Source organism: Harpia harpyja, chromosome 9 (assembly GCF_026419915.1).
Source record: "Harpia harpyja isolate bHarHar1 chromosome 9, bHarHar1 primary haplotype, whole genome shotgun sequence".
NCBI classification, from domain to species: Eukaryota; Metazoa; Chordata; class Aves; order Accipitriformes; family Accipitridae; genus Harpia; species Harpia harpyja.
Genome location: NC_068948.1, coordinates 3,218,773 through 3,236,643, shown reverse-complemented (window position 1 = coordinate 3,236,643; position 17,871 = coordinate 3,218,773). Strand labels below are relative to the sequence as shown.

At 53.7% G+C, this 17,871-nt stretch overlaps 1 protein-coding gene across 2 annotated transcripts; it reads right to left on the bottom strand.

Moving 5' to 3' along the window:
* Nucleotides 1–6,202: 6,202 nt before the first annotated feature.
* IRF8 (interferon regulatory factor 8) lies at nucleotides 6,203–15,362 on the bottom strand. 2 transcript variants are annotated; one of them, XM_052797512.1, is made up of 9 exons: nucleotides 15,346–15,362; nucleotides 13,336–13,510; nucleotides 11,963–12,146; nucleotides 10,854–10,942; nucleotides 10,265–10,376; nucleotides 9,861–9,908; nucleotides 8,946–9,332; nucleotides 8,521–8,636; nucleotides 6,203–7,408 (listed from the first exon to the last, which is right to left on the bottom strand). In XM_052797512.1, the coding sequence occupies exons 2-9, from the start codon at nucleotides 13,507–13,509 to the stop codon at nucleotides 7,232–7,234; spliced, it is 1,287 nt and encodes a 428-aa protein (XP_052653472.1). In that variant the 5' UTR covers nucleotide 13,510; nucleotides 15,346–15,362; the 3' UTR covers nucleotides 6,203–7,231. The 2 variants fall into 2 exon arrangements, with proteins under 2 accessions (XP_052653472.1, XP_052653471.1); XM_052797511.1 differs by lacking the exon at nucleotides 15,346–15,362 and having other exon boundaries at nucleotides 13,336–13,971.
* Nucleotides 15,363–17,871: the final 2,509 nt, after the last annotated feature.

The window sequence follows — 17,871 nt, the reverse complement described above, 5'->3', positions numbered from 1 at the left end:
AAGATACAGGCTACGTTTTTTTCTTAAGGCAGCTTAAGCTCACAGTTTGGCTCAGCAACACCCAGTCTTGCAGCAGAAAACAGCAGATACGTGAAAGCAGTGCAGGATTCACGGCAGCTGCTCCCACACCCATGCACCGTCCTCCAGCACCTTTTTTCTTGGCTCATTGCAGTGGAGATGCAGGACACGAACCGGGGCAAAACTCCCTTTGAAGCCCGTCAGAAGAAGAACCAGGAACCGTAGCACGTCAGCAATTGATATTACTGAAATCTACAGCCTACTTGCTCCAAAATTCAAAATCGTGCTATCATTCGTGGTTCTCAGCCTTTCCCTGTAAAACATCCAGCAAAAGTAAGGAAGCTTTACATAACCCATGTGAGTTATACCCTCATTGATAGCTGGAGCGAGTCTTCTGAACACCCAGCTACTCTCACACATTGCGGGGGGAAGAAGGAAAAGGAATGTTCCTCCAGCTTGGAGTATTTTTTTAATTGCCACATTACAAAGATGTCTTTGTGCAACAGCCTGAAACACCCTTTTGCTTCTTCCCATTTTCATGAGTGTTTTAGGGCTGAGTTGAAGTCCTTCCATATTACTCTTCCAAAAAGCGAGAGAGGCCCAGGTTACCTGGTATCTGGGTGGGTTGTGACTCATACATAAAGCTATCTGACTGTATTTTATGGTGCCAGCCACTTCGATGCATCAGGGTGTTTGTGTTATTGCAAGCAAATTGCATGCACTAAAAATAGGCTCAGAGCAGGACACAACATCTAGGCTCATGCAAACTCGAGGGGAAGGGAGGGGATTTCAGCCTGGACCTTGGTTTCACAGACTTGGTCTCATAATAAACCCAAAAGTCTGACAAAACAAAGCAAGTATCATCGTATTTCTTCTCGCCCCTGTGTATTTTTGCAGCTGTGGGTTGGGTGGAGCCTGTTTTCATGACCTTGTATCTGGTGTTACGGCAAAGACTTGCAGGAGGAAGAGGTCATCTGTCAAAAATGGATTCAGAAAAATAAGTGGCTGTCATGCTCGCTGGAGTTTGGGATCTCCTTTCCTCTGCGTGAGACCTTTCTGCAGCCAAGCCTAGCTTGAGGAAATCAGCAGGCTGGCTGTCTCCGCAGGCTCAGATCCTGCAACTTCAGCCTTCCCACCCTCAGCTCTACCAACCGCCTCATCTCCCTTCTCAGCCAGCCCTGACGAAGCTGAGATGCCCAGAGCCGTTGAGGTGCCTTCAGACCATCGCTCCCCTTCCGTTGCCTGCACAGATCTGACTTTAGGAGAGCTGTGCTTTGACACATGAACCAAGTCCCACCAGCCACATAGGGCGACCATCCAAAGCAAGCGTGAATTGGGAGTGCCACATAACGCCAGCTTGAGCACTGAGCAGTCACACAACGATGCAAGTCCTCCGAGTCCCACCAAGGACAACTCTAGGTGGGTTGTCCTGCCAGGCTTCCTTCACAAGGCATCACTGAGATGTCCTTGGCGATAAGATCACCCAAGGGGGTACAAACCCCTTGGAGAGGGAGGTACGAGCCCCCATGCAGCTCTCCTGCCTTCCCGAGGGCAGGGAGGACATGTCCTGCCGCTGGTGACCATGCAAAGGAGGGTGCTTCCCATATTACAACACGCTCGCAGGAAGAGCCCAGAGATGCTCGTCGTGGACAGGCTGCTGTGCTGAAATGGGGGCATTGAGCAATCAAACCAGTTGGAAACCCTGGTGTCTAGAAATAAAAAGTGACTGTTTCTTTTCTAACGCCTATAGGGGCCGGTGGGGGCCCGCGCCAAGCAGCAGCAGCAGGTTGGAGGAAGCAGCTGTAGCTGGTTTACGTTGTATTCCTGAGCAGTTCAACTGTGAGCTGGGACCTACGATTGAATTGTGGTCGTCTCTCTGCACAGAGCACTTTTGGCCTCCAGAGCTGGATGGAGACGGCTGCAGAGCTTTTGCTCTTTCTCCAGGATGAGATGGGCTAAATCTCAGGAGCTTTAGCAGGACCAAACCTCACCTTCCTTCTCCCCAGTCCAGCAAGCTTGTTCTCCATGCAGGAGACTTGTCACCAGGTAACTCCTCACCATGCATTTCAAGCGTGTAGGAGGGATGGGTAGAAGCGGGTTGTCCTCGCAGAGACTGAATTCTGCTCCTGAAGCCACATGCCACGGTCCTTTTTGCATTTGTTGAAGGGCACGTCGTGGGAAACTACTGAAGCACATTAAGGAACAAGACTGAGAACGCTGCAGGATATAACCAGGCTCATTTTCTCCCACGGAAAATGCTTCCCCAGTGGCACAACCACCTTCCAGCCATGACAAATCTCAGCAGTAAGGTTGGCTTTAAACCCAAATAACACCCCAAGTCAGTGAGCAAAGCATCAGGTTTATCAAGTCCTTTGCAGCACCTAGAATCAAAGTACTCCAGTGTACACCACAGAGTAGATGTCTTTATGTTAGAAGACCTTAGAGAAGGGGTCGATAGAAAATTCCCTCACGTTGTCTGCCCTGCTCCACCCTTCTCTGCTGGCTGATAGGAGGGTTGGGTAAGCACATTGCTCCTTCCCAAACATGCTTAAGGAGAACCATGTATCTCTTGCAAGCAAAGGTCAGTCTTCCTCCCTGGAAACCAAGCTCCTCTCTCTTTCGCATGTGAAATTTTCACTCTCCCCTTCTGCTCCTGAAGGCAGGAGTTTAGCGTGGGCGTCTCGCAGAAAGTACCTTCCCATGTCCTCAGGGATTGCAGCCCTCTCCAGAGGAGCAGCAGGACCTGGTACCTGGGTTGGCCTTCCCGGGAAGCAAGGAAATATTTCCACATCAGGTGGGAGTTTGATGGCATTACTGCTCCAACTCAAACACATGCTCAAGGTGGAGGAAATCCCATTTGGACAAGCAGCAAGCATTTGGGAGATGACAGCCTTTGAGCTTCTCATTCATGCTACCCATGATCCTGCTACACCAGTGAGAATCATTCAGTGGAGAGGACGCAGCCTGTGCCACAGATGCTGTATGCAGTGGGTACTGCATCCCCAGGATTCGGGGATGGGACCCTCACCTGAAGACGTGGGCCACTGTTTGGACTTGCCAACAGATGAGCCATTGACGAAGAAGAGCAGACACCAGGCACCGAGGTTTCACTTCAGTGAGGCCATAGAGAAGAACCCAAGTGAACAGAAACCAACGAAAGTATTTGAGTCTCCGGTCACCCAAAACCACTAAGATTCGGTGCAGCTGCACCGAGCAGCTCACCGGAGCTGCCGGGGATCAGGCGAGGTGCAGGGACGGGTGCTTGGGATGCAGGTGCTGCCTCTGGGTCGGGGCATTCCTGGATACCACCAGCACCAGCTCCCCGGCCAGGGTGATGGGGACGGCAGCGCCCTGCCTGCCTGGCCAAGAGGTTTGGGGAAAAAGTATGAGATGTGCAGAAATTCCTCCTGGCTTTTACAAAGGCTACCGCAAGTCTGGGCCAGAGCATCCCTTAGTGCAATCTGGTGCAGTTACCTCGAAACCTGCTCCTGTCTGCTGGTCCTTTGTGAGTCAGCATCAGCCTCGGAGGCTTCTCCCGTGTTGGATTTCGGGATGGGGAAGTCCAGCTTGGGCCAAGCATTAAGCACGAACCCAACACTACTGCGAGTCCCACCCGAGACCTGAGCAAAAAAGGGGACCCTGCCTGCAGTCATGCACCCCACCGTGTTATCCTTCTTGCATCCCACCTCTGCCATAAGACTCTGTCCCACGGTTTCCTTCCCAGTCCCTCCACACCTACCAGTTGTCCCCTCTCGGACGTGGCTTGAAAGCCATTAGGAATGGGAGCCGTGCTGCTGGTTTTACACAGCAGGGTCCCAAACGGAGCTCTGGGCTCTGAGGCATGATGGTAACACTAAAAATAAACAGTGCAGCCGGGTCCAACAAAAGGTACCTCTGCTCCCCACCACTCTTCCGCGGTCTTGGGGTGGAAATTGAAAGAGCCCTGAATACGTAGCAGGTGGCTCCAGGCAAGCGCAAGATGGTGGTTTCTGAGGAAGGACTTGCACCAGGACATCTGGGGAAACCGCAAGCGGTGTTTATGGCGTCCCAGCCTGCAGCCCATCATGTGTTTCACAAGTGGGCACGTGTTGTTCCAGCGCAAACCGCCGTGGGTGCCTTGCTCCCACCTCCCACACCAGGCACCTCACCCACAGGGAGGTGAGTCTTCCTCGGGCTCTGAGGGAGCACAAAGGACAGGATTAAACCCCACGGGGGACACTGCAACGGTCCTCGGGAGGAGCAGGGAAAGGCTGGGGACGAACGCTGACAGTGCACCTACGAGGTGCAATCCCCACCTCCGTGACCAAGCATCCCGTAAGAGCTTACAGGAGTTGGGGGACTTCATTGCACGTAGGATCCTGGTGCATCTTCAAAAATCTTGGTCTGCAGCCGTCTCCGCTCAGAAGCGCCGAAGCCACGTGCCGCAAAGCCTGCAAGGAATGTGCACAAGGGCGCAGGCAGGACTACGAGCATCCCACCAACACAGCTGGGGCATGGGGAACAGCTTAGCCATAGAGTGGGGTGCTCATAGCATAAATAACTTGGGCCTCCCTTAATCCTAATGTATAACCACAAAGTTTCAGCTAGGTCTCCCATCTCAGAGCACTTTTTCGGTGATATAAGTTGTATGTTGTGCACTGTGCACCTACTGCTTACCCTTGGAAGGACCCAGTCAACCCACTCCGGCTCAGGGTCCTCAGGTCTTAACTGTGCCCTGACCACACACTCATGCCTTAGGAGGTGTCTGTTGTTAATAGAAAAAGGTAGAGCAGCAAAAAAGGGCTGATCTGCTGTCATGGTTTAACCCCTGCCAACAATTAAACATGACACAACCGCTCACTCACTCCCTCCCCTTCAGTGGGGTGGGGGAAGAGAATCAGCGAAAAAAAGTAAAACTTGTAGGTTAAGATAAAGACAGTTTAATAGGACAGAAAAGAAAGGGAAGATAATAATAATAGAATACACAAAACAAGTGATGCACCATACAATTGCTCACCACCTGCTGACCGATGCCCAGCCAAACCCCTGAGCCATGGTGCCCCTGACCAACTCCCCCCAGTTTATATACTGGGCATGACATAATATGGTATGGAATACCCCTTTGGCTCCACTGTCCTGGCTGTGTCCCCTCCCAGCTTCTTGTGCATTCCCAACCTCCGCTGGCAGGGCAGTATGAAAAGCTGAAAAGTCCTTGACTTAGTATAAACACTGCTTAGCAATAACTAAAACATTAGCATGTTAGCATCCTAAATCCAAAACACAGCACTACACCAGCTACTAAGAAAATTAACTTTATTCCAGCCAAAACCAGGACATCTGCTTTGATATCCAAGCAGGGAGAAGAGCTTTGCATCCACCTCCTCAGCATCTCCTAAGACGACTCAGCCTCCAGCTCCCTGGATCTCCAGGCATCCCTTTCACAAGTGCCTACATCCCCCAGTACCTTGGGTACCAGGGTCACCCCACAAAGGCTGGTGCTTCCCTGCCTGCACCCCTTGGCACACGGCAGAGCCTGATGTGGCAAAGGAGCTGGTGGTGGTTTTCCTTCACAGGGGGCAAGGTGACAGATCAAAACATGGTCTTCACACCCTTCCAGAACCTCTTGAGGTGCTGCCCCAAACACAGGCTTGAAGTGAAGGCAGGTAAGGATGCAGATGCTCTGTCTCCCCTGCTGCAACATTGACTTTGTTGTTTGATCAAGGCAGATGCTCCCTTTTTGCCCTCCGTTCTCCCCAAACAACGCCCACCACCACTAACCATGCCCCATGAGAAAGGTGGATGGAGAATACAGCAGGGAACGGCTCCACCAGGCAATGGAGGAAGGGACTACAGTATGTCTTTGAGCAGGACCATAAATAACTGACCCCCATCCCATGACCTTGGAGCATCACAGCCCACATCAGTGCTGTGGTAGATGGGCAGGGACCCATCTTCATGTTCCCTTGAATCAAGGCCCAACAAACAATACCCTTTTCCTCGCTCCATCGCATTACAGCATTTTGGCTCACATCTCTCCTGCCCCAGAGATGAAGCCGGGCAGATATGGAGCAGGAGAGAGGGGACAGCAGAGGCTTAACACAGACCCCACTGCAGGAGCAAGTCAGAGATACCAGGCTCTTCCCCCCCACCACCAAAGATACAACACCCCACTCATCGCAACCAAAAACCACATTGCAAGGGAAAATACAAAATATAGCACTTTAATTGCAGGAAGATAAAAAAATTTTAAAAAATTTCATAAACTTCAGGCATGAAATAAATAGGCAGCTTAGTAGCACACACACATGTACAGTCCTGGTTCGTGTCTGCTGCAAGGCACAAGCCCCATGCCCAAGCAGCTCCCCCGTGCTGGGTGCACACACAAAGCGTGTTAATGAGGATTTACACATGGATGCCGCTGCCTGGTCACGCTTGGGAGAGACCAACACATGCATTTGGGAGGGTGAAGCCAAACTAGTCACACTACACTGCAATCTTTAAAATTAAAGATATTATATATTTATATAAACTCTGTCTCTGGTTAGGAAAAATTAAGATTCCTAAGTTCTTATATTCAACATTTACATACATCATCTCTGCATTGGTTTCCAAATTTCAGAATACTTTGGTATTACAAATAAACATATAAACCTCTCAGCAAAAATAAAGAATTTGAGAAGGTTCTCCTTGGAAGGCATACCCTATCCTCCATCAGCAGGACTCTTTGGGGGCAGGGGGGGGAAACCAACCTGATTTCTGGAAAGAATTTCCTACATTTGAGCATTTTAAGGTTTTTCCAAGAGTCACCTCCTACCCAATTGCTATTCTGAGCAAGGTCCAAGTTGCAGACCACTGGGGCAGGTCGTTATAGCTGTTGATTTTCAGTTCTGCTTGACTGGCCATTAACAAAAGGCAACGCAAAGCACTCCCAGCCCTAACCTTCCCGCACAGCTCAGATGCTCCCTCCTCCCCCTGCCATTAGCTACAAACAACAGTACATGGACTACCCTGCTTGGTACAAAAGTCATTTTTATCAGTATGGTGTCTATGGGACAGACACTGAGCATCCAACCTAATTTCTCAGCAATTTTCACTGCTGTATTTATACAGCCTCCGGCCTGGAAACAGCAAAGAACAAGAACCAACTTTCCAAAAGGAGAATTCAGGCACTAATGGAATCAAACTGGGTCTAGATCAACCCGAACCACCGCGCTATGTCTGCGGAGGAGGAGGCTCAGACAGCAATCTGTTGGTTTTCTCTGAAGAGTGGCCGCTGGTGCGTCCCACAGATGTCCTGGAAGATCCTGTACACCTGGTCATGCTGTGTCTCATCGGCTATGGGGAGCATGGGGCTGCTGCTGCAGGTCTTCCCAGCCTCCTCCACCACCTGCCTGACACACAGCTGCTCCACCTACGCAAAAAGACAAAGTCATGAAGAGACTGAACGAAGAGGAACCTCTTTGGGCATCTCCCACTACTGCCATCCACCCCCACCAGGCCAGGCAGCAGGGTATGGAGTGGGAGAGACATAGCAGACCAGTTTGCCAAACAGACACGGGTGGCCAGGGCCAGCCAGGCCAACAGGTCCAACGCCACAAGCCACCTTGGCACAAGCACCTCTAGGAGAAAAGGAGTAGCCACAAGAGCTCCTCTCCCAGCAGAGCTATAGGGAGGTGGGGACAGGCTGGGGGACGTCCCAGCACACACAGAGTGATCCTCTGGTGCAGACACACCAGGCAAGAAGAGGTGACCAGGTCAGAAAGTTGTACAGGGAGGCATAGGACCAGTCTCTGAACTCATAAAATCCCCTCCAGGACCTCACAGACTTGGTGGGTCTCTGCTTGCTCAAGGGTGGATGCAACACCCTCCCTGTGCCCTCCATGCCGTGTCCCTGCTGCCATAGCCTTGTTGGCCCAAGGAGGTCCCACACCGGGTGCAGGCTCCAGAAACACCCTACGCATTGCCCCAAGGCTTTGAGACCCCCGAATTGCTTTAGCTTCTCCAGGGAAAAGCTTCTGTCCAGAGCCACGGGGACTGCCCCTCTCATCCCATCCCATCCTTCACCCTCCTGAAGGTTTCCCAACCCCACTGCTGTCCACCACGGTTGTTCACCACATCTGTTGGCTGTTCAGCTTGAGGCTGTCACTTAACTCAACCATTCCAGGGATTTATTCCCCTCTTTCCCACAGGAGAGGGCAGAGGTCCCAGTGCCAAGGAACAGGAGGAAGAGAACAAATTTCCTAGCAGCTTAGAAAAACTTTTGGCATTTGGGAGCTTTGTTTGCAAACATGATCTACCCAGATCAAGGAGCCCCCAACAAGCAGCAGCCCAAACACCTCTCAGGAGGCTGTGGATAAGCCGATACTCATGCCACACCTGCCACCTGACTAATTCAAGCACCCAAATGACCTGTGGCTCCAGGGGTTGAAGCTAGAGCCCTCCTTGGTGCAGGGGACACAGACAATATGGTCCAGACAAGGTGGGAAATTCAGCAGCAGAGCTCCAAAGGGCAGCCCTTCATACCTGGACAAGGATGAGCTTACACCGCAGTGGCACCGCATCTGGGAACTCCTCTCCGAAGCACAGCATGACCCTGCTGTCTGGGAAGCGGCCCTGGTTATTATAATACTGCTGCAGCTCTGCAAGGAGAAGGGCACAGTTGGAGGCTGCCTGCCTTCGCTACACAGCTTCAGGACCAAGCACCCTGCCATGGAAGAAAGCCGTGGGCTCAAGAGAAGCCAGCTTTGCTGTGCAAAGCCTCCAACCAGGAGGAGTTTGCTGGTGACACAAGACACCAGGTTATTCCTTCCTAGATCTGGTAGCATCGGCTACTCATCCAGAGCATCGGTGATGGACAGGGATTACTCCCAAGTGCTCCAAGGCCAAGGGCTCCACCCTTTCAACCCCACCACGCAGACAAAGAGAAAGAGGGCAATGCTCCTACAAACCTCTGAAGAACAAGTTGGTGTCAAATATCTTCACCACCTCATCCCGGTCCAGTTTGTTGGGCCTGTCCTTGTAGACCACGGTGTTCCCACTCCAGAAGACCCTGCCCTGGCACAGCCTCTTGATGAAGATGCCCTGCTTGTTGCTGTGCAGCAGGACACCCCTCTCCAGGTGCCCAAAGAGCTTCCTAGTGATCTGCTTCTGGCGGTCATTCTGGATGGCATCGGCCGAGGGGAACCGCACGTGCTCCAGGGCATCTGGGGCGTACAGCTTCTCGCCGTGGCCGGAGGGCTGGCTGAGCGAGATCCGGCAGCCCTCGGTGCACGAGGTGGTGATGTGGCCCACCAGCCTCCCACCGTAGTAGAAGCTGATCACCATCTGGGAGTAACCTGGGAGGAGATGGGCACATACACCACCCGTCGGGAGAAGACAAACCCTGCCTGCTCTTCCCTGCAATGCCCAAACTCCACGAGAGTAGCAAGATTTCCTGGGAGCAAGCCCCGCTTGATGGAGGAGACCTCCTACTTGCTAGAGGACATCTTCTCCAGCACTCAGCCAGTGCTGATCAGCAAATGAGAGGCTCCTGATACTGAACCCCCTCCTCCTGCCTTTCCTCCACACTTCCCTTGCTGTGGGCAGATTTCCCCACACTAAAGTCACAGCTGATCCCAGCATCCCAGGGCAGCTCCCTGTGCCAGGGCCACGGCCACAGGACGACAGGCAGGATGCGTCCCTGCTCAGCGTGCAAACCCTGTGGATACTCAGGAGGGCATGGGACCTCCCAAACCCAGAGCAAAGCCTCCCTCCAAGGTGGGGAGCAGAGCCAGAGCTGCCTTCTGCCACCACACACACGAAGCTGAGCCCCGAAGAGGCATTTGATGGCCGCAGTCCAGAACCGAGCAGGGGAGCTGCCTTACCCGAATGATGCTGCTCGTAGCTGGAGTATCCGTTCATCAGAGGCAATGCTGTGGGCAGAGAGAAAGCTGAGCTGTGCCCGCATGCCCGGCTCCCAAACCCCGATCCCGCACCGTCTCCCCTCCACCAGCCCCCCCCCCAGTTTTCTCTCTCAGGTACATCAGGCTTCCCAGGTCCCACACAGAAGATGCCAGCAAATACTCCCAGGTGGATTTAATCTTGTGCAATGTACACTGTCAGGTGCTTGGTACCAAGCACAGTGTTCATAATGAGTACTTTAAGCATTCTTAATAAGGAAGATAAAATACAACTGTTGCCCATTATCCATTGCTGTACAGTAAGTTTTTTCTGCCCTGAACAAAAAACCCTGTCCCGTTAAACACCACACACACTGTCAGCTACTTACCAGGGCTGGGCTGCTGCACCCACCAGTCCGGTATTGGGGGGTTTCTGCAGGTCTCCTGGAGGGGTGAGGGGCTTCTCTTGATGATCCCCAGGTATTCATCTACGCAGGGGGGCTGTGCGAGACCAGACACCAAGATCAGAGCAGTTTCAACACCTTGGGCAGCCACTGCCCTGCACCGAGACACTTGCAGCGTTCAGAGAGGATCCAAATGGCAACGCCAACGGGACGCCAATGAATTTTTTTGGTTAGAAAGATTAAGTTTGGCATTCCCCAGGCCGTATGCTCAAATAACACCCTCGAGAGCTACCGAGCAGAAGCAGCCCAAGGTGACACCACCAAGAAGGGGAATAGAGCTGCAAAACAGCCTCCGTCCCCCAACGAAGGTCTCACCTGCCCGGAAAGCGAGCCGTTCATCGCAACCACGTGCCGGTGCTGGCTCACGCAAATGAGCTGCAAAACCTGGCATTGCTCACCAGGCTGATCCCCAAAGCTTTGCAGATTGAATTTTAGGAAGGCATCGCTATCAGGCAACCCAATGCCATCAGTCCACCTCCAGCCAAGGCGACCTGCAGCTACAGTGAGGGCTTACCTCTTTAATGAGGTCATCGATTGCAGAGGAACTGCAGTCCATCTCCGTGACGTCATTCAGGTTGCTCCCGTTGGCAATGCCCGCTTTGCCTGGAAGGAGAGGCCGGGCTGCAGTGAGGATACACACCGCCCCAGCCTCGGCTCATCTCGCCACTGGGTTTTAGAAACCCTTCACCCCGTGAAAGTTATGAAACCGAGAACCACAGCACAGCGAACAGCACCTCGGGGGGGTCACAGCCCCATCCAGAGCTGCTTTTCAGGACCAAAAACCCATTTGAAACCCATTGCCCCAGTGCACAGTGACCAGCAGCAAGGCAAATCAAAAATTTGGCCGCTAGCAGAGACAGAGCTAGAGCAGAGGAGAAGGTTGGGGTTTTTCTGAGCACCCCAGAGACCAGGGCTGCTGCTGCTTCTCCTTTTTCTGCCAGCCACCCCAAGCACAGTCATGCTGCTGGTGGGAACCTGCAGTGCCATTTGCATAGCAGCAGCAAGCCCCCCGTGTGAACACGGCTGGAGGAGACCAAGATGCTAAAGGCAGATTTCCTGACAACGAGATTTCTTTTTTTTTTTCACAAGTTTTTTTACTTTAAAAAATAGGAAAAAGCACACACACGCCTAACCACAAATAGAGATATACTTAGCACGACCTGTGCCACACCGGACATCGCAGCAGCAACTGCTCTCTGTGAAACTACTGCTACTCTAATCACTGCTGGTAAGAGAGAAGGGATTTATTGCAGCTCCCTGCCATCCACCCAGGGCAGGCATTGGGAGGACAAGGGGTTGGGGCTCAAGTATCCCCCAAGGGGGGACAGATTTTGGATTTGCCCCTACACCATCCTTACAGGACGGAAGCTTACATTTCCTAAGCAGCTGTTTAGGGGGTTAAGGGGCTAGAAAAAAAAAGAAAAAAAAAGCCTGTCCTTCCTTCCCCTCCCTGCCACCACAGTGACACAGGGGACATCTTCTGCAAAGCAGGACAAGCAAAGCATCACAGAAGAGCAGAGTCTGGCCAGGAAGCTCTGCTCAGATGTAGGTCAGCAGCACGAGTCCGTGGTTACTCACAGGACTGACCTGCGCCGGGGGTCAGCCCTTTATCGGGGCACTCACATTTCTGTTCCTCCTCCGGCACGATCCTGTAGACCTTGTAGGGCTCAGAGATGTCCAGCTGGGACCTGTCTGTCACCTCCTCGAAGTCGGGGCTCTTGTTCAAAGCACAGCGCAGCCTCGTCTTCCACGTGGCCGGCTCGGCTTTGTCACCTTCTTTGAACTTGCCTTTGAAAATAGCCCAGGCCTAAAACAAAGCAACAAAAATAAAAAAAAAAATAACCATTCACGTGAGCTCTGCAAATCCCCTCAACCCCAAGGGCAAAGGCGCTGGGGCTGCAGAGAGCATTTTGCATCTTGCTCTCCTCACCTCTCTGCCCCTCGCACCCTCTCAACCACCCCATGCATATTCGCCGTTTCGCTCCTAGACTGCAGACACATGCACGGCTGCCACACGTGGGAACGGGTATCTGGGTGCAGGGCAGCACCACCTGCCCCAGTGATGCACCCAGGTGCAGGAAGGGCTGCAGCACCCAAGTTTTAAAAAGCAGAGGTCAAGGTCCTAATATGCGGCTTCATCTCCGCACCGACAGGTCAGGAGCTGCTGGAGATGAGAGGAATCGCTGCTGAAGCGGTGGTGTTCCTAGTGACCTGGTAACACCTCAATTAAAAGTCAAAATAAACCTCGTTTTCCAGCTCCTGACTAATAAACAAAAGCTGGTTTCTTTTTAAGATCAGAACATCATTTGTGCTTCTGGTGGGAGAATACATTTTACCACTGAAGGGAGACTGCAAAATACATGTTATTTTGTAAATATACATATGTTATAGATTTTTATATATTTTCAGAAGGCTGAATTCAATGCCATCCTCATAACTTAGTGCTCCCGAACCAGCTGCTAACCAGCAGTCACTGCCCTGAAAGTGAACTCACTCACCGGTACAGATATTTGGAAGCGGGGACAGAGGGAAGGGAATTCCTGGGGAAGAGCCTGACCTTTTCGGTTTGGGATGGAATTTTCCATTTTTTCCCCAAAACTGGAAATCCCCCCTTCAGTGAAATCCAAAATTTCCTTCCCTCCTGCAAAGTCTTTTTGGTTTTTTTGGTAAATCCAGCCTTTTATCAAGAATAGCCTGGTAAGAAGTTTAGAGCAGGTCAAAAAGAGCACATCCAGCTCCTTCTCATGTCAGACCAGGATTCAAACGTGCTGAAAACAAACCTAAAACTAGTACCAATATTTGGCAAAAAGAAACAAATACCCCCAAAAGACCCTGGCAGACCAATTGCAGGGTGAACCATCTCCTGCAAGGGTTAGAGATGCAAAACCCAGAGACAGCACGGACATCTCCCACCAACGGGGCTGCCAACAAGGGGAAAAAACAGCATTGCAGAGCCGCAGAACTGTCGAGAAAAGGCATTAACCATCTGTCCCTACCTTGAAAATAGAAGCATCCACCTCCTGGTTGTAGTCCTGCTTCCCAGCGTGTTTCCACGGGATGCGGAACATGGTTTTTTCCTCATTCTCCCAGATGAGCCCAGGGTACAGCTCGCTGTCAATCTGCTCGATCAGCCACTGCCGGAGCCGCCTCCCGCCATTGCGGTCGCACATCCTGGATGGAGCGAGAGGTCCGAGCCCCATTAGCTCCCCCAGTACCGTCCCACCACAGCTGGGGTACAAGGAGGGATCACGCCATGCTGTGGTTTGCCACACGCACAGCTGGTAGTGGCACTGCCTACAGAGACAAGCAGCTCTCAGCAGCTCTGCAGGTCCCACATGCAAATCTCTGTACGTGAAAATCCCCTCCTGGTTCTTTTATAATAAAAAAATCAAGGCAATTTTCTGTGAGTTACTACAAATTCTTACTCCAGCTCTACGAATTCAAAGCTCTTGCTCACAGAATTAGGCTGGCTTGGTGATCTGCTTACTCCTTTTTTTGCTGCGGGATAAGTTACATAGGAAGCAGATGGATGGGGATTAAGCGCCCAGTTGTGCTGTCGCCTGAACAAGTGACATTGGGACAAGCCATCCCAGGGTAGACACCCATTAGCGTCTGCAGGAGACGGGAGCCAACTGCTGTCCCCAGCTGGTCTTGGCACAAGGGTTTGCCCCGGAGGAGATGGCAGCCCCTCTCACTGGGCACTGCCTATTTGGGGAGCAGGCACTGGTTCCAGGCAGCACCCGGAGTCACCGCAAGGATGGCAGTCACATAACCAATCTTCTCAAACGGGGGACCAATGCCAGGATGGAGCGGGGTGAACTCAAGCCACCCTTGCTGGGGACCTCCAGTCATTTTTAGCCAAAACCACTGGGTGACTTCATGGAAGACCCAGGAAAAAGGTTCTCCCACCCAGCTGGAAGCAAAGTGCCAGGCTCAACCCTCCTGGCATCCCCCGTCATCTCCACAGCAAGACCCACAGAGACTTCAGGAGTTGGTGGCCTGGCAGAAGTGACCAGCAGTCCCAAGATCAGCCCTCCAAGCCTTTTGGGCTCACAGCCCTCCTCCAAATTTTACAGGACTGCCTCTCCTTTGTTCTTTTTTTATTTACTGCCCCATGGGAAGGTTTTGGGGAGACGACAAGGATGCTCCCAGCACAGCCTGAGACCTGGTGGTCCCTGCTTTGCCACGGGCTCACAGCAGCTCAGTGCCACCAAATTCTGTCCCTTCTCCATTGCCCTACTGCTGCACAGCAGGACACACAGACCTCCCCAGCCAAGCGCAGCACAGCTTCCGTTTTTAGGGATGGCGATAGCTAACACCACCAGCCAAAACAACCCCAAGGGCACAGCTCTCGATCTCAGCTGCCCCTCCAGAGCTGGATACCCCAACGTACGTGCCACAGCTCATCCCTGGAGGGACAGGGGTAGACACAGCCTCTCTGCAAGCTCCCTTGCACCTTGCAAACACCTTGCACCTGAGCTATGCCAAGACAAAAAGCCTCATAAACGGTTCTCTTCCAAATCAGCCCATTTTCTAGGATTGTTCCATCACTGGCAGAGGCCAGAGCTCCATTTCCCCTCCACAAAAGGCTAGGCAAGCCCTTCAGGCTACCACTAGCCACATGAACCACCACATACAGGACACAGCCAAGAATTCATCCCCACGCACCGAAGCTGCGTGCCCACCCCACGCCAGGAGGGACAAGCAGCCAAAAAAAAAAAAAAATACCACCTGGCTGGCAGAGGCAGCACCGCAGACCCACCACCCTCCCCATCCCAGCTCCAAACCACCACCAAACTCTCCCCAAACCACCCTAACCCATCCCGGGCTTTGCCCTGGAGTAAGGACAGCAGCACCATCTCCCACCAGCCCAGCACCAAGCGGGCTCACTCCCTGCTGCCCCCCCCCGCACGGGGGCTGTGGATATATGGGGTTGGGTTCAGTCCCAGCACCCCATAACCCCCCTGCCCAAGGACCCCCGTGGAGCAAACGGGGGACACCGGTACCTGCGCTCCGATCGCGCCGCGCCGCTGCCCGCGCCGCTCCGCCGCCCCCCGCCTTTTATAGCGGGGCGGGGGGCGGGCCAATTAACGCCCACGCCCCCCCCGAGCCGCTAAGCCAATAGCTAGCCGCTCCCCTCCCAATGGAGAGCCGTCGCTGTCTCCGGCGATCCAATGGGAAGCCGGCCGGTGGGGGGCTAGCGGCCGGCGCCACTTTCTCTGAAGAGCGCGCCTTTCCGAGAAATCAGGGGGCGGGGGCGGGGCAGGGGGCGGGGCAGGGGGCGGGGAGGATCCGCCCACTTGGGGTCTCTCCCGGGCCGGTGGGTCTCGGGTGGAGGACCGGGACCCCTCCGCCCCGGGAGGGTCCGTCCCCGGAGCCGGCTCGGTCCGTCCCGGGCTGGGCTCAGCCTCCCCAAGATCGGTCCGGCCCCACACCAGTCTCCCCAGTCCCAGACCAGTCTCCCCAGTCCCAGACCAGTCCATCCTCAGTGCCAAATCGGTCTCCCCCGTCCCACACCAGTCTCCACAGTCCCAGACCAGTCTCGCCAGCCCCAGACCAGTCTATCCCCAGTCCCACACCGGTCTCCCCAGTCCCACACCGGTCTCCCCAGTCCCAGACCAGTCTCCACAATCCCACACCAGTCTCCCCAGTCCCAGACCAGTCCATCCCCAGACCCAGACTGGTCTCCACAGTCCCAGATCAGACTCTCCAGCCCCAGATCAGTCCATCCCCAGTCCCAGACCAATCTCCCCAGTCCCAGATCAATCCATCCCCAGACCCAGATCAGTCCAGCCCCAGCCCCAGCCCAGACTCCCCAGCCCCAGATCAGTCTCCCCAGTCCCAGACCAGTCCATCCCAGTCCCAGACCAGTCCATCCCCAGTCCCAGAACAGTCTCCTCAGTCCCAGACCAGTCCATCCCCAGCCCCAGATCAGTCTCCCCAGCCCCAGATCAGTCTCCCCAGTCCCAGACCAGTTCATCCCAGTCCCAGACCAGTCCATCCCCAGTCCCAGAACAGTCTCCTCAGTCCCAGACCAGTCCATCCCCAGTCCCAGACCAGTCTCCCCAGTCCCAGACCAGTTCATCCCAGTCCCAGACCAGTCCATCCCCAGTCCCAGAACAGTCTCCTCAGTCCCAGACCAGTCCATCCCCAGTCCCAGACCAGTCTCCCCAGCCCCAGACCAGTCTCCCCAGCCCCAGATCAGTCCATCCCCAGTCCCAGACCAATCTCCCCAGTCCCAGACCAATCCATCCCCAGACCCAGATCAGTCCAGCCCCAGCCCCAGACCAGACTCCCCAGCCCCAGACCAAACTCCCCAGCCCCAGATCAGTCTCCCCAGTCCCAGACCAGTCTCCCCAGCCCCAGATCAGTCTCCCCAGTCCCAGACCAGTCCATCCCAGTCCCAGACCAGTCCATCCCCAGTCCCAGAACAGTCTCCCCAGTCCCAGACCAGTCCATCCCCAGTCCCAGACCAGTCCATCCCCAGTCCCAGACCAGTCTCCCCAGTCCCAGATCAGTCCATCCCCAGGCAGTCCCCAGTTCCATCCCAGATCAACCCCAGGTCCCGGATCAGTCCCTCCCTCGCTGCCGTGGCAGTGCCGGCTGTGCCCCAGCCAGGATCGGTGCCCTGGCAGTGCCCAGCAGCCCCAGCCCAGCCCGGCTGTACCCAGCCAGGGCCGCTGGCCACAGCAGAGGTTAAGGGACCATTTGCAGCCTGATTTCAAAGGGGGTTTTTGGGATTACCAGATTACACACACATTTCTTGGAAGAAAACTGTAATTACTCCCCTGTGGGTACTATAGAGAAATGGGAAATGTATGGAGCTGCACAGATGGTATAATAAAAATAATGATCTAAGGTACACAACCTTTACTGTCATTTCTAATAAATAATGGTTGTAATAGCCCTTGTTTTTAAACACCCGACTGATCCTAATCAGATCCCCCCTGTGAGATTTGGGGAGAGCCAAAAACCCCTTTTGCAATCAGATATGGCTAGGAGGGTTATTTCTTTGCTTTACCGAGAAACAAGCTAAGCTTTGCAGCTGGGGTTTGCGTCACCGTCCCCCGCGACACCGGTCCTGTTTCCCCGTGCCGGATGGAGACACCCCCCCCGTAAAAAATTGTTTCTTTTGTAAAAATTCTGGCAAATTCAGGATATTTTAAAGGGGCTTCGTATAATCGAGCCTCTCCGTTCCCTTGTCCCCTCTGGAGCCCAGCGAGCCGGAGACTAATTGCAACCCTGCTACCAGCAGGGTGATGCCATCACATCTGGCTTCATTTTGGCTCCACGACTTCACGGGCAGCCTGGTAAGGCAAAACCTCAATTCCCTGGGGTGAAGGGGATCCCAGCGGGAGGAGGAGAAAATAATAACCCCCTTAAAATGGGGTTTTCAGCTGCTCACGGTGCCAACTGCGGCAGGCTGGAAGGAAGCGAGACGCCTCGTAGCCCTGCCAGGGGCTGGCAAGGGAAAATGCAAAACACACCCTGGGGCAGGCAGCAGGACCGGGAATTTCTTGCAAACTATTTCC

Bases quoted from the DNA above. Each gene is read 5' to 3' on its own strand.
- IRF8 (XM_052797511.1), bottom strand. From the start codon at position 13,539: ATGGGGCTCGGACCTCTCGCTCCATCCAGGATGTGCGACCGCAATGGC. The intron at 10,943-11,962 runs GTGAGTGCCCCG...CTCTCCTTCCAG, and splicing joins GCCGGAGGAGGAACAGAAAT to GCAAAGCGGGCATTGCCAAC. The intron at 9,333-9,860 runs GTAAGGCAGCTC...ATCTCCTCCCAG, and splicing joins CTACGAGCAGCATCATTCGG to GTTACTCCCAGATGGTGATC.